This window comes from Eretmochelys imbricata, chromosome 4, assembly GCF_965152235.1.
Source record: "Eretmochelys imbricata isolate rEreImb1 chromosome 4, rEreImb1.hap1, whole genome shotgun sequence".
NCBI lineage: Eukaryota > Metazoa > Chordata > Testudines > Cheloniidae > Eretmochelys > Eretmochelys imbricata.
Genome location: NC_135575.1, coordinates 101,171,140 through 101,195,362, shown reverse-complemented (window position 1 = coordinate 101,195,362; position 24,223 = coordinate 101,171,140). Strand labels below are relative to the sequence as shown.

Here is a 24,223-nt window from a genome sequence, read left to right as displayed (position 1 = left end):
CCTCTGCTCTCTGTGGTGAAGGAACTGAAGTGGCTGGCAGAAGTAAACTCCTTTATATATACAGCCTTGGCCACCAAACGTTTAGCACCTTGACGGGACACTCATGCATCCCCCAAAGGACACAGCTTTCAAGAGGTTTCTGTGAACTTGACACCAGGGGCATGACAGTGTTTCTCAAAGTTTGTGTGACGGGGAGAGGGAGAGAGAGAGAGAGAAACGCCAGAGGACTGGCCAAGAGGGCATGGACAGATCTCCAAGTTGTTCTCCAGATTGTCAGCTTTAATTTTAAAACAAACAGTCTAGCAATTATGGTGGCAAAGAAAACTTTCAAAATGTGACAGTGTAACCAATGAAGAGGTGTCTGCCTGAGTTTGCAAAGAGCCTGATAAATACCTGTGAGATCTGAATTGTCTCATTCATTTCAATTAATACTAACTCAGATGCCAATGATGTCACTTTAAATGTGAACACTGTTTTTCCCCCGAGAGAGTGTGAGATGGTGGTGGCGGGGGGATTACAAGGACTAGCAAGGGAGACAGGGGACACCCACATGATGATAAAGACCTATCCATCTTAATTTTCTACGACATATGACAGGGTTTCAGGGGACATGCAATTTCCTGAAAAGAGGCTCAAGCTTTCAGAAGTTCGGGAAATGCTGTATTAATACAGGAGATGCTTTTCACTCACGTGAATATGGGAAATGGAGTCCAAATGGCAGAATGTAGCATTTGAACTGAAGAACAATATAACTGTACAAACTATAACTTATAAACCAGGACAGCAATTTCAAGGGAGTGGTCTGGTAATTGGGACATCCTTATGTTACGTTTGAGAAATGAAAGAAGGGTTTACCTGCGTAGGCAGAAGGTTCCAGTTTTGCTTACTGCGAATCTGCCTGTCGACTAGATCACCATCACATATACTGTCTGCTGCTCTGCTCAGTAGCATCAAGTGTTTTATCATGTTACCTCTGGAAAAAAGTAGTTGTCCATATTGCTGCAGGAACCTCCACATATTTTTGACTCTTTAATATATCTCACGCACTCCCCTCATACCACCCTTCCAGTTCCACCATTTGTGATTTTGGACAACTCACCGAGCAGCAACAGGTTTCACATGTACATAATTTTCTTGGACAAAAAGAGGTGCTAGAGAGTAATCATGGAAGAATAGGTCGGATTTGTCTATAAGAGACATGCGAGCAGTTTCCTCTCCAGCAGCAAAAACCTTCCTGACAACATCAAAGGGGCCCTAAAACAAAGGCATTTTAAAAAGCTGATCACACAACAACATGCACTGCATCTTCCACGAATAGTAGATGAGGACAGGAAGTAATTATAGTGACGGCCCATAGCTATCTCCGGACTCTAATATTAAACTCTGCTCTGCTATAAATATCAAAGTGCTTTACAAACATTAAGACTTGAGCTTCAACATCTCTGCGAGTAGATTGAGGTACTGTTATTACTATCTGTGAGTATGAATGATTGTCAAGGATAGGAAGGAGTGAGCTCCATAATCTTTAACCTTCAGGGAGCTGCCAAGTTAGTCCTTTAAAAAAAAAATCACTATAAAAAAAGCTATATTGCCTGCCTACTTCATCTAAAATATTTTAACTTCGCACAGATAAATTAGATCTGCACAGTGAGATTGATCCATAACGGGCTTCAAGGAGCATTCCGCTCTCACCAGTTCTGGGAAAAACTCTACTTCATTTTTTTTCTTGGTTTTACTCTTCAGTTATGATGACAAAAAACTTTAGCAAATAAGTGGGTCTGGTGCATACTCAAAACACTTTTTAAGTAGCTGACCACCTCTGTATATTTTGACTACTAGTATTTTATTTCTATTGTTGCACTTCTGGTTACTAGGAGCAAATCTATTAGCAGCTGATCCAAGATGTACACTCCTCTTACCAGTTTGATATCCTTTTTGGCTTTGCTGGCATCAGCTTTTGCCTCATCATAGGTCAGTGACTTATTTTTTGTACACCACATACTAAGATTATGTAAAACCTGGGAACAAACAAAACAGACAGCTTAAGTATTGCTAAGGACGCTTGACAGGACAAAGACGTAGGAAGAAAATCTGATCTCTATGCAAAAGCAGCAATCTAGCATTCATGTGCTACAATGCAAGCATGAACTACAGGCTACCGAGATTTGTATAGGTGTATAACTGACCTGCCTAATGTCCTGATTTGCTGCCAGAATTATCTCATTCATAGCTGGAGCGGGTATCTTTAACCCTTCTTTAAATGCAATAGACATCATGGCACCCTGTAATAAGCAAAATATTCGAAAGAGAAAAATATCTTGAGTATTTTTGTACATATAATGTAGTTAAAATAGAATAAAAATGACGGGCTAAATATGCTCATTTACAATGAAGAATGTTACAATTATTTTATTTCAATTTACAAGGTATGATTTTTTTAAACAGTCCTCTTTCAAGTATGCAGGTCTACTACCCATTGTAACCTTTACAACTTGCTTGGCTCTTTTGAAGAATGAGGCCACTTTCTTAGATGCTTAACTATGCATCCACTTTTGAAAAGGTGAGCAATAGCCAACAAGATCCCCCTCTTCCCTGCAACTACTGAAGTTATTCCGTGCAACCTAATTTTTGACCTTTAGGTGTTGGTGAAAGTTTCTAATTCTACCAGTGACTTGAAAACTAAAAAAACAGATCCTTGTAGAGAATTGGCTGCATTCAACGCAATGCTACTCAATGAACAACCTAATGTCACTATTCCTACCTTAATCTGTTCTAGCCGAGGTCTCTGAAAGCGAAGATCAAAACAGTAATGGACCAGGGAACGAATCTTGGGATGGTTCCGATCATTACACATACAGATGATAGGAATCTTTGTGGTTTTAATCAGACCAATTAACTCCTGCAATTTAAACACGTTTACAGTGTAAATGTTAAAAGTCTTCATATACCACACATAGCTTAAAGCAGCTTATGAGTCAATACTTGGGTCAAATCCTCAGCTAGTGTAGATCAGCATAGCTCTATTAACTGTATTACAGTTATATTATAGATCTGGTCCTTCTTTTCTAACTCTCATTTATCACTCTATTGAAACAGAAAATTATTTCTACTGTGTCTCAAACCGTGCAGTTCAACCAGGTTTTTTTAGTACTTTAAATACTCAGCTCTGTGATGAGATTTTTATTATCTAGATTAACTATTTTGCCCATATAAATGTTATACATTTTACTAGTGACAGCAACAACCGTAGGTGTTTCACCTGTATTCCTCCTCTGTCTTCATTCCCTGCCATTCCATCCACTTCATCCATGATCAATACATGTTTCATGCTAACTGAATGGGATGTTCCTAAAAAATTAATAAGGACAAGTGAAGTTGCACTGAAATACTTATTTCCCAAGGTTATAGAGGTGCTGCTCTTTACACAACTCTCTACAGTTAAATCTATATTAAACGTTAATTTAATCTCCTGTTCTGCCAGTCGCACATACAGTACACTCAAAATACATGTTCACACCATAGTGCTGACTGATTCTCTTGTCAGGTCTATAATATCCAGTCCTATCCAGCAAAAGAGCAATTATACAGTTTCTTAGCAGTTTGTGTAACTCCCACAACATAATTAAAAAGGTCAACCTAAAGTAATATTTAGGATTCTTTCCAGGCCCATTGTTCTGACTTGCTTCCATCTTAATACATGAAACTCCCTCTCTAAAATATGGGACTGATTCTACCAGCTACTGAGCATGCTCAGCTCCCAGTGGAGATCATGGAAGGAGGGTATGGTTACTTCACTTCAGTAGGAGTTGAGGTGCTCAGCACTGCACATAATTGGGTCCTATCTAAAAAAAAGCAACAAAGGACATCACACACTCCACATACCAGAACAGAAGTCTTTCATGCTGGTGTTATTTAAAGATTCGGCAACCACGTCCTTCAAACTGTTCTTACTGCGAGTGTCACTAGCATTCAGTTCCACATAGCTGTACCCCAGTTCCTAATCCCAATAGAACCATGCAGAACAATTAGAATACATCAGAAAAAAAACCCAAAACTACTCATGAGCAAAGATGGGAAGACCATACATTATCAACTAAAACGATGTACAGCTTTGTATTTCAATTCCCTTTTGTATTTTCCCTCCTTTCCTCTTGCATCCTAAATATTTTTTGGATGAATCACCATAAACAGACATGCTATACTGCCCCACAACAGAACAAAATTCACTACTGATTCAGTAATTCATTTCTAAGATTCCGTAAGTTTGGAGGTGAGTTTGTCTTTCTAATTTTACAAAACCGGGAGGTCACAGATTCAGTCACAAAAGGGGACTGACGTGGAACATCAAGAACTCAGTTTAACAGAATATACAGTATATGTCTCAACTGAAGCAGAAGTCAGAGTTTTAGTTTGGGATTTTCAAAGGGGCCAAGAGTTCTGGGCCCAACTCCTACTGGCTTTCAATAGGATTTGGGTGCCAATCTCCCTTAGGCCCCTTGTGAATGAAGTCTTGGATTTTCAGTTAGTATTTCTGAAAGATTTACAGTAAGGAACATTCAGTGTGAAACCCTCCATTATCTCCCAGCACAAAGCTAGACCAATTCAGCTAGATTTTCTCGATCTTTTCAGCTTGTGTCCCCTCACTGAAAGCCAAACATTGACCCCATTACATATACTATAAAAAAAAAAAAAGGGGGGGTGGGGGGGTAAGTATATAATTATAGGTATAATTATTTATATATTCAATTAAAATATTTATAAATATATATGTATTTTATTAACAATAAGTTTCCATAATCATGTTGATGTAATTGAATTTTTAAATGTAATAAGAATTTATATAAATTTCATTATTTCTTTGCTTTACAATTGTAATAAAGTTCTCAACACCTCGCGACTCCTGACCATCTTTCATGATGTGCCTGGGGGTCAGGACCCACCAGTTGAGAAAGATTGTTATTATTAAGACAAAAATTTTAAGAGTAATTTTCAAATTTCGGCAAAAATTCAACACACAGTCCCAAATCTCCTCAGCTTCTTTTGTCTTCAACAATTCACTTAGAAAGCGTGGCACTGGGGGAAATGAAAAGGTTTAGGAGGAATACAAAGAGATATCCTTAAGCCTAATGTCACACAGGATTTTCAAAAGCATGCAGTGATGGCTTCACTCTGCTCCCACTAACTTCAACTGGTAGATCTCCTATTAGCTTCAACAGGAACAGAGTTAAACCAATGTGAGAACTTCAAAAAATCCCATCCTCAACTGCTCAACATACTGGAACTTGCATTCCTTTTCATAAATAGACATGGGTGCACAATCACATCACTATCATCTATGTATTTACATCATATTCATTACATGAGTATCCTAGCACGTATATTATCACGTAAGACCCTGACACTACAATCAGTTCTGCAAGGGTGGACCACTACACCCATGCAGAGTCACAGTGGGGGCACATCTTAATTATCCAATTATAGGTGCAAGATCAAAGCCCATATCCAATACTTCCATCTTCTCTTGCATCCCAAAAACATTTGTGAACAAGCACTCACCTCACAAACTAAAGCAGCTGTAGTCGTTTTACCAACTCCTGGTGGACCTGACAGCAAAGCTGCTTTAAAATTAGTACCATCATCTTTGCCTCCCAATTTACTGGGTTTTGCTAGAAAAATAAAAGCAACTTTTATCTAGATAATACAGGGATGGTAGATAGTTACATACTTTAAGAAGATACCTTAAAAATACCAGACCTTAGAACAAGCAAGCCCAATCTTTGGATATCAGAACAATGGACTACAAATCTATAGAACAGTCAGTAGCACGAACATTTGGAGAACTCTAATTCAAATAATCTTAGTTTAACAGAAAATGCGACTGCAATCTTTGTTTTTAATAGTTTTCAATTATTAATGTACCTGTGGCACTAAAATGTTTTAGCACTTTAAGTTGCTGTGAAACATTAATATTGGATTCATTTAAAAAAACAACTGTGTGTTGCCGTGAAATTATATGCAAACTTACTGTGCCCTTTTCAGTCTCTTACATATCCTCATGAAAGGGCAGGAAAAAATTAGTCCAGAATACACATTAAGTACCAACAGATTGCACTGACCAGCTTGCAGAGTCTTTTCTTTAAAGACAGGTTTCAGAGTAACAGCCGTGTTAGTCTGTATTCGCAAAAAGAAAAGGAGTCCTTGTGGCACCTTAGAGACTAACCAATTTATTTGAGCATGAGCTTTCGTGAGCTACAGCTCACTTCATCAGATGCATACCGTGGAAACTGCAGCAGACTTTATATATACACAGAGAATATGAAACAATACCTCCTCCCACCCCACTGTCCTGCTGGTAATAGCTTATCTAAAGTGAGCAACAGGTTAGGCCATTTCCAGCACAAATCCAGGTTTTCTCACCCTCCACCCCCCCACACAAATTCACTCTCCTGCTGGTGATAGCCCATCCAAAGTGACAACTCTTTACACAATGTGCATGATAATGAAGTTAGGCCATTTCCTGCACAAATCCAGGTTCTCTCACTCCCTCACCCCCCTCCAAAAACCCACCCCCATACACACACAGACTCACTCTCCTGCTGGTAATAGCTCATCCAAACTGACCACTCTCCAAGTTTAAAACCAAGTTAAACCAGAACATCTGGGGGGGGGGGGGGGGGGCTAGGAAAAAACAAGAGGAAATAGGCTACCTTGCATAATGACTTAGCCACTCCCAGTCTCTATTTAAGCCTAAATTAATAGTATCCAATTTGCAAATGAATTCCAATTCAGCAGTTTCTCGCTGGAGTCTGGATTTGAAGTTTCTTTGTTTTAAGATAGCGACCTTCATGTCTGTGATTGCGTGACCAGAGAGATTGAAGTGTTCTCCGACTGGTTTATGAATGTTATAATTCTTGACATCTGATTTGTGTCCATTTATTCTTTTACGTAGAGACTGTCCAGTTTGACCAATGTACATGGCAGAGGGGCATTGCTGGCACATGATGGCATAAATCACATTGGTGGATGTGCAGGTGAACGAGCCTCTGATAGTGTGGCTGATGTTATTAGGCCCTGTGATGGTGTCCCCTGAATAGATATGTGGGCACAATTGGCAACGGGCTTTGTTGCAAGGATAAGTTCCTGGGTTAGTGGTTCTGTTGTGTGGTATGTGGTTGTTGGTGAGTATTTGCTTCAGGTTGTGGGGCTGTCTGTAGGCAAGGACTGGCCTGTCTCCCAAGATTTGTGAGAGTGTTGGGTCATCCTTTAGGATAGGTTGTAGATCCTTAATAATGCGTTGGAGGGGTTTTAGTTGGGGGCTGAAGGTGACGGCTAGTGGAGTTCTGTTATTTTCTTTGTTAGGCCTGTCCTGTAGTAGGTAACTTCTGGGAACTCTTCTGGCTCTATCAATCTGTTTCTTTACTTCCGCAGGTGGGTATTGTAGTTGTAAGAAAGCTTGACAGAGATCTTGTAGGTGTTTGTCTCTGTCTGAGGGGTTGGAGCAAATGCGGTTGTATCGCAGAGCTTGGCTGTAGACGATGGATCGTGTGGTGTGGTCAGGGTGAAACCACACGATCCATCGTCTACAGCCAAGCTCTGCGATACAACCGCATTTGCTCCAACCCCTCAGACAGAGACAAACACCTACAAGATCTCTGTCAAGCTTTCTTACAACTACAATACCCACCTGCGGAAGTAAAGAAACAGATTGATAGAGCCAGAAGAGTTCCCAGAAGTTACCTACTACAGGACAGGCCTAACAAAGAAAATAACAGAACTCCACTAGCCGTCACCTTCAGCCCCCAACTAAAACCCCTCCAACGCATTATTAAGGATCTACAACCTATCCTAAAGGATGACCCAACACTCTCACAAATCTTGGGAGACAGGCCAGTCCTTGCCTACAGACAGCCCCGCAACCTGAAGCAAATACTCACCAACAACCACATACCACACAACAGAACCACTAACCCAGGAACTTATCCTTGCAACAAAGCCCGTTGCCAATTGTGCCCACATATCTATTCAGGGGACACCATCACAGGGCCTAATAACATCAGCCACACTATCAGAGGCTCGTTCACCTGCACATCCACCAATGTGATTTATGCCATCATGTGCCAGCAATGCCCCTCTGCCATGTACATTGGTCAAACTGGACAGTCTCTACGTAAAAGAATAAATGGACACAAATCAGATGTCAAGAATTATAACATTCATAAACCAGTCGGAGAACACTTCAATCTCTCTGGTCACGCAATCACAGACATGAAGGTCGCTATCTTAAAACAAAGAAACTTCAAATCCAGACTCCAGCGAGAAACTGCTGAATTGGAATTCATTTGCAAATTGGATACTATTAATTTAGGCTTAAATAGAGACTGGGAGTGGCTAAGTCATTATACAAGGTAGCCTATTTCCTCTTGTTTTTTCCTACCCCCCCCCCCCCCAGATGTTCTGGTTTAACTTGGTTTTAAACTTGGAGAGTGGTCAGTTTGGATGAGCTATTACCAGCAGGAGAGTGAGTCTGTGTGTGTATGGGGGTGGGTTTTTGGAGGGGGGTGAGGGAGTGAGAGAACCTGGATTTGTGCAGGAAATGGCCTAACTTCATTATCATGCACATTGTGTAAAGAGTTGTCACTTTGGATGGGCTATCACCAGCAGGAGAGTGAATTTGTGTGGGGGGGTGGAGGGTGAGAAAACCTGGATTTGTGCTGGAAATGGCCTAACCTGTTGCTCACTTTAGATAAGCTATTACCAGCAGGACAGTGGGGTGGGAGGAGGTATTGTTTCATATTCTCTGTGTATATATAAAGTCTGCTGCAGTTTCCACGGTATGCATCTGATGAAGTGAGCTGTAGCTCACGAAAGCTCATGCTCAAATAAATTGGTTAGTCTCTAAGGTGCCACAAGGACTCCTTTTCTTTTCTTTAAAGTTGCAGATTATCCCTAAAGCAACTTGCTAGTCAGTGCCAAGACCTTGGGAACTCGCTTCTTCCCCATGTGGACAGCAGCCACCAGAGCATATTAGCCTTCAGGGCATGCTGCAAGGCCCACCTTTTTTCCCCATTAATGAGGAAATGGGTATTGGCTAGGGCCGGTCATGGTGGTGGGGGACTCTAAGGACTGTGGGGGAAGGGAATTGACGTCTGTTATATGTATGTTGAGGTTTGGACCTCCCGTATAGTTTGTAAATATCCAAACAAATAAAATACAAAAAACTGTGCAAACAGTATAATGTAAATCTGGTGAATTGAAAATGATTGTTTTACAACTTCAAAGATAAAACAGACTCAACACTTGCTGAAAATATTGCTTCTACTCTGGGACTTACACCTGATTCCAGACTTCTACAGTTGCTTGCACTCTATAAAAGAGTCTACATGAAGCTGAGCAGTGTGAACACCCGAAGTTCTACAAATTGAGAAACCTGGAAACAGCCAGAAAAATAGATATTAATTGCATAGTCACCATGTTTTTCCTCAGAAGTATTCTTGTGCCAGTTTTGGAGCCATCGTAACAACTTATTGGCACAGCTTTGATCCCCTTGCTGTCCAATTACTGTTTTAAGAGATGTGGGCTTATATTTATCAACCCACAGCAACCCCTCTGCTCTGCCTTTGCTTATCTCAGGAACACAACTCTCTTCAGTCTTTGGGGCATGCTTCTTCTCCATAGTTTGCTGCTTGAAGTCCAGACCTTTCTGAGCTTCAGTAGTTTCTTTTTTTATAGCTCTGAAGGTGCCTCCTTTTTCAGGAGTGGAGTTGCTTTTTTTAGGGTCAGTTTCTTTTTTAGCTGGGCTAATTTTTCTTTTTTCAGGCTCCATTTTCTGTGGGGTCTTGACCCATTTTGACTTTGCTTTCTTTGCCTTAAAAGTCAAAAGAGTGAAAGTGTAAAGGGAAAATAAAACCAACAAGAACAGGTCAGTAGCACACACAGCTAGAGAGCCTTTGGAAGGGTTACAGCTTATATAACTAGAGCTAACTGGAATTTTCCCCACCCCTCAGTAGAAAATTTTATGAAAATGATTTTCTCATGGTCATCAGAAATTTTCCAAGGAAAACTTTAAAATATTCAGCAAAAAAAATGAAAACTTCAATTTGGAAATAACACTGCAGTGCCTCCTGGGACTTGTCATCAGCCCAGGGAGTCCACTGCACAGAGTGGGCCATGAGGCACCTGAACTGTAACTCTTACTATACACCATGGTCTCCCTTATTGTTGAGCCATTACGGTGTATCTCGGAGTCCCTGGTCATGGCCCTTTGTGGGAGATGTAGTTTGACGCTGGGGAATGCAGCCCATGGAAGAGAAAAGGGCAGCAAATTACAACTCCTATGTGGCATTTCAAAATTGAAATGTTTTGGTTTTTGAACAAAAAGTCAAAATTGCCTGTGGAAAACAGATACTTTCCATGAAAAATGTAGCTGAGTCAAAAGCCCAAATTTCCATCAAAAAAACATTTTGGAGCTCTGTGATACCTCCAAAGAAACACACACAGTTCCAAACTTAGGTATGTATGAGGATGGCAAGCCCATGACTAGATTACAATAGGAACACAAAAAAGAGTCTCAGCGTTAGACGGATATAAAATTAAAAAAAAAACAACATTACATTTCAGCTGCTAGTCACATGAGAAATAGCAAGAGAGTGTCTACTTTCAGTTTGGAAGCCATGGTAGTACTTCTAGAAAACTGAATACTGTTTGCCTTGTCATTGTAGGCTGAGCTTAAACACACCGTAAAATAAATTGTATAGCATTCATTAACATTAGTTTATTTAGATTACGATTACTTAATGTTTGCACAGAGGAGTGACAATGTAACAGCACTACATAAATGCTAAATTTATCATATGCCATTTGCGCTTAATTACCCTAAATTTGCAATAGGGTCTCAGATTTGAATTATGGCCTTGATGTCGTACAGTATCAATCATCTTCAATTAGACAGCAACAAATGTAAAATTGTGTAGACTTGCTAGAGCTATTACATTTTAAAGGATAAACAATTAGTTAAATTTATTAAATGTATTTGATTTCCCCTGAATATACTCATTCCTCAGACAGGCAGCTCCACTAGAGGGAGTGTGAGAGTGTATTAAATAGGTTAAAAAAAAATCTGATAAAACCAAAGCAAAAGTGAATAAAAGGAAGTCGTCTTTTCCACAAAACTTGTATTTCCTCCCAAAGAGAAGTCAGAGTGATGGAAACATGTCTGACTACATAAAGCCAGTCTGAAACTGCCAAAGGATGGGACGGATGGACGGGCAGACAAACAAAGGCACCATATTAGCTGACAGTGCTTTAAGAAATAAATTAAGTTTATTTTGTACAAACCTCTGCTTCAGCTGCTAATTCATATTTGGACTTTTTGCCTGGCATAGTTCGAATCAGATCAAATAGGCCATCCTCATGAATAATTTTTGTCCCTAATGTTGATGCCTAGACCAGAAAGATTAATCAATCAATTGCATTTAAACTGCTTTACAGAAGTGAATTATGTATGTAATTATTAAGTTTGGAAACACAAGCCATGTCAAAAATCTGTATAATAAGTGTCTACTCACATTACAGTTACAGTTTTAAAAACAAAATTAATACCAAATATATAGCCTATAATTGACACAAATGAGACTACGGGGAGAGTAAGGTTTGTGTGGTTGTTTCTAGTAGTAATATAAAAACAAAAACATTGTATATTACAGTAAGATATTTAAATGATTTATACTCCGATTATAGAATGGTGACATTTGAAAAAAATTACCTGAAACTAATTTATATACCTAGAATGTTTTTTTAATTTTAAATTTTCCTAGAAATTAACTTTTCAATATCCATTCCAAGTAGCAATAAGACACTTCAGAGAACAATCTGAGGGGGCTGATTAATTTACACCTTCAGATTCATTTCTTGTCTCACCACACACCTTCAGTGCACATTAATCAGAACTATCCTAGACTCATGTCTTATTGCTCATTGAATGTCTTCAGTATTGTAAAGATACTTAATCATGTCTGAAGCCTTCAAAGGTACATACAACACAGTATTAATATTATTTTATGTAAATTAACAGAAGCACCACTGTAATTTAGCACCGCTGTCAACTCTGGGCCTATTCCTGGTCTCACACACAGAAGAGAGTGCACTACATCAGATATACTGTCTGTACATATGTGAGTATGGATGAGCCCTCAAAACTACTGTAAAAAATTGACGGTACTGGTAGAAAAATAAGGAAGTCAGTGTTACCTTTAAGTCATAACTGAGACACTATCTGAAATTACTAGTACAAAGAAAATCTATTAATAAACACCATTTTTTCTTTTAGAAAAATTACTTAGTATTTCATTTATCCCCCCCCTTAAAATATGCATTTTGGGGAGAATTCTCTGGTTTTGGAAGGGAAATGTAAATGATGATAAATTTACATATGGGTACAATGTTTTGGAAGGGAGAGAAGTTACTTAAAGTTAAGCACCAATGTTGACACAAGAACAGCTGGATATAAGCTCGCCATCAACAAGTTTAGGCTTGAAATTAGACAAAGGTTTCTAACCATCAGAGGAGTGAAGTTCTGAAACTGCCTTCCAAGGGAAGCGGTGGGGGCAAAAACCTAACTGGCCTCAAGACTTAACTTGATACATTTATGGAGAGGATGGTATGATTAGACCGCCTACAATGGCATGTAGCTGATCTGCAACTGCTAGCAGCAAATATCCCCAATGGCCAATGATGGGACACTAGATGGGATTGGCTGAGTTACTACAGAGCTTTCTTTCCCAGGTGGTGTCTGGTTGTTGGGTATTGCTAAAATGCTCAGGGTCCAACTGATCACCATATCTGAGGCTGAGAAGAAATTTTCCCCCAGGTCAGATTGACAGAGACCTAGGGATTTTCGCCTTCCTCTGGAGCATGGGGCACAGGTCACTTGCAGGTTTAAACAGGTTTTAAATCATTTAAAGTGTAAATGATGAATTATTTGTAACTTGAAGTCTTTAGATCATGATTTGAGGACTTCAGTAACTCAGCTAGAAGTTATAGGCTTATTAAAGGAGTAGATGGGCAAGGTTCTGTGGCCTGCAACGTGCAGGAGGTCAGACTAGATGATCATAATGGTCCCTTCTGGCCTTAAAGTCTATGAGTGAATTAACGTGTGTATTTCGTTCTTGGATCATGCATAGTAGCACTTACCTTCTCACATTTAGACTGGCCACAGTCACGTCCCATAATGAGATAGTTTGTCTTCTTGCTCACATTACCAGTCACTTTTCCTCCATAACGCTCAATTAAAGACTTGGCCTCATCTCGTTCAATAGACTCCAGGACTCCTGTAATTACGAACGTCAGGCCCTCCAAGCAGTTTTCAGCTCCCTAAGAATCAAATATTAAGCAGTATCGCTTGATGCACTTACAACAAAATGTCTTCCCGTTACAAAAATTATTTCTTCAATACCTTGGTTTGTCAAGTACTGTTTAGTTAGCTGAGACTGTAAGCAGCCATAAACAATCAAATGGCTAATCAGAGTCAGAACTGCTTGGCACTTTTAGCTAAAACTGAGTGGGGAAATTCTATTGCTATAGGCATCAACATCCTGTGCTTGAAGCACTGCAAACCACTGGCAGTTACTTTCTTCGAACAGCAGGGCAATCGTTTTCCACTATAAACATCAAAAATCAATATATAAATCAAATACTATCCTAAGGGTTTCCAAGCTGTGACATTTAGATTTCTTAGTTTGTGCGGTTTATTTTTACATAAAAAGGTATGGCTTTTATTTTGTAAGGACTTTAATTTTTTTTTTTTTTAGGTCTGTTTTTCTTGGCTCAAAACAATTGGCTCGCTCCAAAATCCTGCAGTCCTGGAAATAAGCTCAACAATGAGAGAGAATTGTAGAACCCAACAAGCCATTTTCACAAGCATTTTTCAACACTACAAAAATTGAAGTTTCTAGTGCATATTTTACAGATTAGAAATCTATTGTCAAAATATTTCTTAATTGGGTCTTGCCTTAGGTAATTTATATCTGGAGGACCTTGATATACGTTAATGTTACACACACAAAATGCTGTAATTCTTCTAAAGCCAAACTGGGACTTACTTGCGGTATCTCTTTGGAACCTAGTGCTTTTGGACCCTCTCGATTAAGGAAGCTTCGATATGCCTGGTAGTTGACTCGTTTCTTTTCAGAGTCCTCAGGACTGATAGACTTTGAAAGAAGAAATTTACTATAAGCAAGGAAACAATCAAACTCAGGCTTTACTTTCTTTAAAGTTTCCAAATAGCTTTTTGTGCGTAAAAGGAGAAGCAAATCCTAGGGCTCATTTTTAAATGCTGACATGTAACTAGCAGCAACACTGGTCTTTACAAAAGGAAAATAACTCTATAGTACGGCAACACACCTCTTTAAATGTGTGAAAAGTAATTCACTGTTTATGTTAGGGCTCCTCCAGACATGGAGTTATTCCCTAATAACTATCCACTTAAAACTCAAACCCTAGCGTAATCCAGAATATTTTTCATGTGTAGACATGCCCTAAATTGATACACACAACCAATATATTTTGCTAAGCTTCAGATGCGTCAGCCTTTTATTCATAAAAAAACTAAAAAGTTAAAAGAGACCTATTAGAGAATCCTGGCCTTTCTCCTCGTAAATTCAATATTGTCTATTTCTCTGCACAAACACAGGGGATGATTTTGGGTACGCATTTAAAACTTTAGAGATAGATAGATTTTCAGCTGCTGGGGGTGGGGAGGTAGGAAAGGATCTTCAGAATCATATCTCAAATCAACATTTAACTACTGGTAATTTAAGATTAGCAGATTCTGACATTTCAGTGTCTAGGATTAAAAACAAGAAAGGTGGGAATTGTTGAAAAGCTGACTATGCTGTGCTTAAGTCTGCATTTCTTATATATTTATTAACATGTATTCTAAATGAACTTCCTCCTGTGTCACCTAGTGCATCCTGTCATCGAGAATGCAGTAGGAACAATCTTCAGATCTGTACCATGTATAGCACCAAGCACATAACAAATAAAGTCTAGGCGTCTAGGAGATAAAGAAATTAACATTAGTTGTTTTCTGTTAATATATTTCCATACCAAAGATTCAAAAAGCCATCAACCTCTGAGATCTCTTTGGTCACCAAGAAAGCTCTCACTCACCAACAACTCCACCTCCTCCCCAATTTCTGCATTATGTAGCTATTCAGACAAGTGTTTTCTTCCCACAGAACTTTTTTAATCGATGTTTCTGTGTTTGTATGCCCTTTAAGAAGTGCTTGTTAATTAGATCTGTTAATTCCTAGCCTCATTTTATCAATATTCCTCTAGCTAATTTTTTTCTTGTTTTTGACACACTTATCGGAGACTTAAAACCTCGCTAGAAATTGGACTTCCTGAAATTAGAAGTTCTCCAGGAAACTCAAAGGCAAACATATTGCCCAGCAACAATAGTTAGATGAGGAGGATGGTAAAAAGAAAAAACAAACTCTTCATATCCTTGTGTCAGCACCAAGCCCTAGTGAACTCCTCATGAAAGGTCCCTACCTCAGGCTTTTGGGGAGAAACTTTCTGTTTCTTTGGCGTCCTCTTCTCTTCCTTTCCTGAAATGATTTTTTCTTTGGTCACTGCACTGGGAGTCTCTCTCTCCTTTTTACTGCTCTCTTCTTTTTGTTTCAGAGCCACCAGCTTAGAGCTAGGTTTCAAAGGCAAGGTCTTATTCTCTGAGTGTACAGCTTTACCAACAGAAGTTTCTGGATGTGGACAAGATGGTCTTGTACTTTCAGATTTAGTTTGTTCCTTCGCACTATAATTCCTTGTGTCATCTGTTGAGTTTGATGTTTCCCCCGGAAAAAAAAAAGGGGAGGGGGGAAAATGTGTGTTAACAGGAGAACCTTCATATTATAGATTAATGAGTGCTAAGGTTTTTCTGTATGCTAGCATTACCTTTTTGAGACGGTTTATGTTTTTCTGTTGCGTTTGAACTGGTCTTGGTTGTGGAAATGGTTAGCTTCTCTTCCAGATCTTTTCGAGCCTAAATAAAACATGAACAAAATAACAGAGTAAGAAATTTACATGCTCTAAACAGTAGTTAACTGAGACTTCTGCAGGTTCAAAACATCTCTCTCCATTTCTGAAAGCCGTGTTTGAGGTCTGAATGGCACTGATTAAAAGGTTAGTCCCGCCACTGGTTAGAACAGGATTTATTACATACACTTTCGGAAAGGATAGCTAAGCAGGGGAGCTTTTTAGGGTCAAATTCTGCCCTCATGCATGCACCCAACTCCCCCTTATGCCAATAGGAGCATATACCTAGAACCTCTGCTGAGAAAATTTGGCCCTAGTTCAGTTCATTTGGGAAGCTTAGAGAAATAGGACTTTGTGCTTTCATTTATTAACTTCAAAGATAATTACTGCTAACTAGCTTAAAGGCAATAATCCCATGTACTGTAAAGCATGGGTAGGTGTTCTCTTTCCGATTCACATCTGGTCTATTTTAAGTTTGAGTGTGTGATTTGTTTCAAAATAAATCAAGAAAGCAGAAAATCATAACAGATTTTACAATCCTATTTTTGTGTACGTTTTAACACTGGTGGGCAATGCCAGACATTCACTTACCAGGTACACTAAAGCAGAGGGCCCACACCTATAGGGGTGAGAGACAATTTCATATTCTATGTCCAATCAATCCTTGGCTTCTCTGTTGAGATTGCCAACACTCATGCTAGTCAGTAACAAATAAGGTGGTGGTTTTGTGATGTGGACCCTCACTTTAGATCAGCAACTCAATTTCACCTCAAGTACTAAATCGCCAAACAGTCTACCAATCTGGGCTGAATTTAAAGTGGGGACCTACATGGTGACAGGAAACTGGTAAGAAGATGCACAGAACCTAAGCCATTCAGTCCTCTGTTGTAAGATTCCATTTCTATATTGATAAGATTTTGCTACATAATTGCCTATAGAACACATTATTCAAAGCAGAAATATAACTTTTCGATTTAATCTGATTTTTTTCCCCCCACATGAACCTCTTCGGTCTTCATTATTTTAAATCTTAAATTTTAACCTTATTCTGCATTTTGAATCTCAATCAACCACAAACTGCAAAACTGCTACTTCACAAAATCAGTTTCAAAACTAAGGCCAGGTCTACGCTAAAAAGTTAGCGTAAGGCAGCTGCGTCACTTGGAGGTGTAAAAAATCCAAGGCCCTGAGCAAAGTAGTTGAGTTGATCTAACACCCTGTAGACAGCACTAGGTCAATGGAAGAATTCCCTCTTTGGAGAGACAAATTTACCATAATGACGAGAGAACCGCTCCTATCGCTGTAGCGAGGGTCTGTACTGAAACGCTACAGCAGCACAGATGCAGCTATGCCATTGCAGTGGTTTAAGTGTAGACACAGCCTTAGGCTCTGTCTTGTAAGTTTTGATATCCTCTTAACAGTAAAATTACGCCAAAGGGATCCCCCACAACTACAAGTCAGCATTCAAGCAAATATAAAAGACGACAACTCAATGATGAGCTACACTGGATAGATTTCTAATTCTGAAGAGATCCAGAGGGCAGCAATGAACGGCTAGTTGTCCAATTTTCTTTTCCAGTAAAGCACTATTTATTAAAATCATATTTTGTCAGACAATACAAAGTAAGATCATATTTATTCTTATTTATTCTTTAATCTTGGGATAAGTCTCAGCATTAGCATGCTAGACAGCAATGTGAAAAGCTACAATTATGACATAGGCCAAGAACTCTATCAGTGAAGGGACTAGTAAGGAGATTTGTTCTGATGCACTCACTAGCCACCAACAGAACACAGTAACAGTTTCAAAGGAAGCAGACAACCCACTCAACTACAAGGATAAAAAGCAACACATCTGGCTGATACTAAGAGAGGACGGTGCTTACTGACTGAGGGAAGAGCAAGCCAAGAGGAAGGAAAAAGTGGGCATGACCTTTTCAATCCCACAACCTAATGTTTCTTTCAAGAATGCCTCCCCATGGATCTCCATAAAATACATACATGGTCAAAAGATGTAGTGGGGGTTTTTTTAAAAAGAAAAAAATACAATGCAATCCAGAGTCACAAAAACATTTTAGTTTTAAAAATATTTTCATTTTTAAAACAAAGTTTATAAAAATAACCCACCTTTTTCTTCTTTGGTGTTTCATCCAACATGGCCAGAGTTCTGGCAAATTCTTCATCCTCATGCAGTTGTCTCTCTAGCTGTGAAGAAAAGAGAATACCCAGGTTTTTGTCAACAGAATTAAACTAAAAGGATAGGCAGTGGCATTTTATACAACCTCTTGTTCAAGATCAAAAATTCACTGAACACATGGACCGAGACAATATTCAGTTTTAATCAGATACCCTACCAAGAGGGAATACTGCTGTATTGGATTTCTCCAAATGCTACAAAATGACTTATTTTCCCCAACAGTATTCAACTCAGTGAAAGGATATTTGTAATGCAATAACCCACTATACAAAGAAACGAGCTACCTAGCTATAGGGAATAGAATTGTGCAATCCCATTATTAACAAAACTTTCTGTCTCTCTGAATACTTTTATTATGAAACAACCTTGTTAATGCATTACACAACTAAAATTTGAAAGGAAGTCAGGATCACACTACTGACAACTTGTTACAGGGGAGCTACCTGCTGGTTTCAGAGATCCTCTTTCAGAATTGGTGTCAGAAACAAAGCCTGTTCTGTGTTAGCACATCTCCACAATGAACGTGGTCATCTTAATGCCAGTTCTCTTATTCCAAGAGAGCAGATTTTTACAAATAAAGACCCTGACCCTTGCCTGGCTCTTGCTCTTCAATGCAATTTAGCAACAATCTGACATATTAGACAGATGCAAGTCCAGCTGAAAAATATAAATAGCAATTTCAACAAAACGGATTTCCTCCAGTAAAAAAAAAGAAAGTCCAGGTCCACACATTTCCTGAGATTCCATTTGCAATTAATATTACCTCGTGCCAAATAAAAACAAAGCCTAGTTAGGAACAAATGAAGGAAAACCTAACACAATAAATGCAACATCTACAACAGTGACAGGCATCCTCGTTACCATATTATCATCTAATATTTTGCCTTAGGGCAAACATTTGTTCTTCCTGACTAAGGTGTTTATTGATAATACCTGTATTCCACATTACAAATCAAATCCTTTTACAACAGCAAGTAAATTGACCTAATCTAAGATCAAACATGCCCTTTCTGCCGGATTCAAACAGATGACTTCATAAGTCCAAGTATACCACAGGGACTATTTTCTATGTAACCATAACACCGGTAGTACGCTAAAGCTGACGAATGGCATCTATCTTCCCTGCTTCCAGCAGAAAGAATAAAAAGAAAAAAGAAAAAAAAGACAAACAGTATCATCAATGTAAATGAGGTATTTAAGGCAAAGATACACGAATTGTATCCGCAGAGCATCTCTGTTACATTTCTTGTGTAAGGGAGTGGTAGTGCTAGAGGTATTAGGAATTTAAAGAAAATATGTGTGGTTTTTCCTAAAACAGACTATTTCACATCAAAAGTTAACCCTATTAGAATATTAGTTTCTGGTAAGGTCAAAGAGGATGTATGCTTTTTAAATGCATATAAACATTTATTTCACAGGATGCTTATGCATTACACATTTCCATGTATCTGCATTAAACATATATCAGCCAATCTTCCCTTCAAAGAAAACAAGAACTCATTTTGACAGGTATGTAGGGTGACCAGACAGCAAATGTGAAAAATTGAGACCGCAGAGGCGGGTAATAGGAGCCTATATAAGAAAAAGACCCAAAAATCGGGGCTGTCCCTATAAAATCGGGTACAGGTATGCATTCCCCCAATATAAACAGATTAATCTGGTGTTTATAAAGTTAAATACAGTACCCATGCGTAAGAATGCTATACCTTTCCAGGAGTGCATGGAGATCAAGAGACCATCAAATGAAATGGTCATGGATGGCAGTGATCTTTTTTGAGATGGAGTATGCATTAGAGACAGACTTAGGGCTTGGCTATACTTTCAGATGTAGAGCGCTGGGAATTGTGTTTACACTGTCAGCTGCAAGTGCAGTGGCATGGCCACATTAACAGCTCTTGCAACACCACAGACAGCAATGCATTGTGGTAGCTATCCCAGTGTGGGCAAGGGGCTGCAGCGTGCTTTTCAAATGGGGGGGTAGTGTGACAGGGAGTGTGTTGTGTGTATGTGGGGGGAGAGACCGTGTGTTTTGGGGGGCGCAGAGAGAGTGTCAGCATGCTGTCTTGTAAGTTCAGACAGCAGCAAACCCTCTCTCTCTCACACACACACCCCTCCACACACACCCCTACCTGGGCAGCAGCATTCCACAGTAATGGTTTGCTTTGTCCCAGTGCAGATAAACATGCCAGCTGTCAGAAACAGAGCTTTGAAAGGGGATATCCACATGCCTGCAGCCAAATTCAAAACAATGACAAGAGTGGCCACTTGACTGCAGGGGATTATGGGACATTTACGGAGGCCAATCACAGCACAGTAATGCAAAAAGTCATCCACACCGACACCCGGGCGTTTCAGCCAGGGCGCAGCAAGCTTTATGCTTCTCATGGAGGTGGATTACCAGGAGCGCTCCAGCTGCAGAGTCCAGGCGCTCTAAGTACCTTGCCAGTGTGGACACCTCAGGAGTTAGGGCGCCCGGGGCTGATTTAATGCGCTCTAACTTGCAAGTGTAGCCAAGCCCAGAGACAGAGAGAGATATAAGGGAGTGGGAATGAAGATCAGATTTGAAAGGGAGGAGTTAGTAGAGACAGATAAGGGTGTGGGGAAGGGATGTAGGAAGGCAGAGATTAGGGTAGATATGGCTCCATTCACAATACTAAAATAATGTGCACAAAATAACCTTGCATATATGAACTTTATTGTTGAAATATATTTTTTAAGACTACATAAAATCAGTTTTCCCTTTCCAAGCCACTACAGCAGCAAATTCACGGAATTGCTCAACACAAAACACAACCCAGCTATTTTGTTGTCAGGCGAAGGCTGTTAAAGAGGACTCATCAATCGGGGGGGGCAGAGAGCCAGGGCAATGTGTTTACAAAGTTTACCTCTGAATCTTCCTCTAACTGCAGTTGCTTAGCAATAGCCTCATCTTCTAGCAATGAATCTCTACTTTGTGAAGGCTGCATTTCAAAAAAAGAAAAACAAAATCAACAGTTCAAATTGTTGCCATTATCTATAAAGGTACCATGAGATACAGTTGTATTAATCATGAAGAGTATATTTCTTCTAGCATAATCTAGTTACATACCAACACGACAAAGGCCAAAAGGACTGGGAATGGGAATGAGCATTTTATTCATACCTCGCTAATCTGAATTCATCCCAGGTTAACAGTTACCATTCAGAATACCAAATGAAATTAAGTGACCTCACTTATTTCCAAACTGATATCAGTTCACATTACTTGGCTTTAATAGGCATCCTTGTTTCCAAGTTCAGAAGAGAAGTCATTGATTAGGTTGTATGTTGAATATGAACTACCCCACCCTGCCTTCTCTCTGGCTCAAACATAATGGCAGGGCAATACAGGAAAGCCTGTGCTGCTGCTGCCTATGCACCCTGTATACGTTCTGTTGATAAACAGAACTGTACACGCCATTTCTCTCAGGCTGGCACCTTTCACAAGCATTACAAATTTTCAATTTTAAGTCAAACCATTTTTTAGAAACTCAAGCTAATAAAAAGCCAAGAACCTTTATCATGAAAGTTGAACTTACAAATATAGAATTATGACCAAAAAGTAACTGCATTGAAAAATAAAATGTAAAACTTTGGAGCCTACAAATCCAATCAGTCCTACTTCAGCCAATTGTTCAGACAAACAAACATGGTGACAATTTGCAGGAGATAATGCTGCCCTTTTCTTGTTTACAAGGTCATCTGAAAGTGAGAACAGGTGTTTGCATGGCACCGTAGTAGCCGGTGTCACAAGATATTTAATGTGCCAGATGCGCTAATTCATATGTCCCTTCATCTTCAACCACCATTCCATAGGAAATGCGTCCATGCTGGTAATGGATTCTGCTCAACAGCGATCTAAAGCAGAGTGCACCGACGCATGTTCATTTTCATCATCTGAGTCAGATGCCACCAGCAGAAGATTCATTTTCTTTTTTAGTGGTTCGGGTTCTGTAGTTTCCGCATCTGAGTGTTGTCCTTCTAAGACTTATGAAAGCATGCTCCACAACTCGTCCCTCTCAGATTTTGGAAGGCACTTCTGATTCTTAAACCTTAGGTCGAGTGCTGTAGCTATTTTTAGAAATCTCACATCAGTATCTTCTTTGCATTTTGTAAAATCTGCTGTGAAAGGTATTCTTAAAACAAACATCTGCTGGGTCATCATCCTAGACCGCTACAACATGAAATACATGGCAGAATGTGGGTAAAACAGAGCCAAAGACATACAGTTCTCCCCCAAGGAGTTCAATCACAAATTTAATTAACGCATTATTTTTTAACAAGCATCATCAGCATGGAAGCATATCCTCTGAAATGGTGGCTGAAGCATGAAGGGGCATACGAATGTTTAGCATATCTGGCACGTAAATACCTTGCAATGCCAGCTACAAAAGTGCCATGCGAACGCCTGTTCTCACTTTCAGGTGACATTGTAAATAAGAAGCAGGCGGCAGCATCTCCTGTAAATGTAAACAAACTTGTTTGTCTTAGCGACTGGCTGAACAAGAAGTAGGACTGAGTGGACTTGTAGGCTCTAAAGTTTTACATTTTGTTTTGTTTTGTTTTTGAGAGCAGTTATGTAACAACAAAAATCTACATTTGTAAGTTGCACTTCCATGATAAAGAGATTGCACTATAGTACTTGTATGAGATGAACTGAAAAATACTATTTCTTTTATCATTTTTACAGTGCAAATATTTGTAATAAAAATAATATAGTGAGCACTTCATATTCTGTGTTGTAATAGAAATCAATATATTTGAAAATGTAGAAAAACATCCAAAAATATTTAATAAATTTCAATTGGTATTCTATTGTTTGAACAGTGTGACTAATCGTGATAAATTTTTTAAATCCTAATTAATTTTTTTTAAGTTAATGGTGTGAGTTAACTGTGATTAATTGACAGCCCTACTTATTAGGGTTTTTTTGTTTTGTTTTTTTACACATGTAAAATAAACATACAGGCGTTTAAGAAAAAAACTTGGACTTGGTAAGAACGTGTTTTACTTTTTTTTAAAACACGACAAATACTAAAAACTAGAGGGAAATGAGACCACTGATAGTTATTTAATGTTATAACACCATTTGGTAAGATTAGTGGCTCTTCCACAGTTCTTCAGAGTGTTGGACAGGAGCAGAGGCTAGCAAAATGCTGACCTCCATTTTGCTGGTGTTATTCTAAAGTGAGTATACTTAGAACTTGAATTTCTTCCATTGTTTAATTAAAGTTTTGTTTTCTTAGTAGTCTAAAATTTGTTTCCTACAATATGATGGAATACTTCAGAAATTTTATCCCTCCTCGTGCACCAAAACTTATGTTTTAATAATCACTAATTTAACAAAATGTTTGCTTATTATTTATGATTAATGAATTGATTTCACAAAAATCTATAAATCAAAAAATCGTGCTAACCAAGTATACTACATATATTAGGATACTATTGGGAAGAACAGTAAAAACAACAACTATTTTCATGTAGAATGATCTTTTCTAAGAGGAAAGTATAATTTGATAATCATGTTTTTTAGAATTTCTGATACATCTAGATGCTTTAGTCAAAATACTACTCACTACAGTGGCTTTTAAAGCAAGACATGTCAAGAACAAATGGTTACGTGGCTGCTCTGCATCGCCATTAAGTAATTCACTAAACCAGCCATTATGATCTGCTATCATCAAGAAAAAAAAAACACAAGGAATATGCTGAATACTCACTTCTTTTCTTTTGCTTGCTACCAATTTCTTTTCTGATCGATGCACGCCACTAGTTCCAAAGTAATCGAGTACTGAGGTTGGCGTCAATTTCATTGGAGATAAAGGTTTACTTTTAGCTTGTGGTTTTGCATCCTCCTTTCTCGCTCCTGTTGTTCCTAGGCAGCTGCTTGCTGATGTTCCATTCTCCTTGGGTTTCTGGGAAGTCTTCTTATTAATGAAGTCACCTTCGTCATCTTAACAGGGAAAAATGTTTAATCAC

At 38.9% G+C, this 24,223-nt stretch overlaps 1 protein-coding gene across 2 annotated transcripts in view; it reads right to left on the bottom strand.

The window, feature by feature from the left end:
* RFC1 (replication factor C subunit 1) overlaps positions 1–24,223 on the bottom strand; it is an 82,619-nt gene that overhangs the window by 4,821 nt on the left and 53,575 nt on the right. For both annotated transcript variants that reach the window (XM_077815744.1, XM_077815743.1), the window contains exons 5-21: positions 23,965–24,197; positions 21,112–21,186; positions 18,157–18,234; positions 15,949–16,036; positions 15,550–15,827; positions 14,097–14,204; positions 13,189–13,368; positions 11,335–11,439; positions 9,469–9,865; positions 5,557–5,666; positions 3,883–3,997; positions 3,260–3,348; positions 2,762–2,899; positions 2,187–2,282; positions 1,920–2,018; positions 1,100–1,254; positions 856–973 (exon numbers count right to left, since the gene is read on the bottom strand). In XM_077815744.1, coding sequence (XP_077671870.1) covers positions 856–973; positions 1,100–1,254; positions 1,920–2,018; positions 2,187–2,282; positions 2,762–2,899; positions 3,260–3,348; positions 3,883–3,997; positions 5,557–5,666; positions 9,469–9,865; positions 11,335–11,439; positions 13,189–13,368; positions 14,097–14,204; positions 15,550–15,827; positions 15,949–16,036; positions 18,157–18,234; positions 21,112–21,186; positions 23,965–24,197 — 2,462 coding nt within the window. The remainder of the gene's footprint in view (positions 1–855; positions 974–1,099; positions 1,255–1,919; positions 2,019–2,186; positions 2,283–2,761; positions 2,900–3,259; positions 3,349–3,882; positions 3,998–5,556; positions 5,667–9,468; positions 9,866–11,334; positions 11,440–13,188; positions 13,369–14,096; positions 14,205–15,549; positions 15,828–15,948; positions 16,037–18,156; positions 18,235–21,111; positions 21,187–23,964; positions 24,198–24,223) is intronic.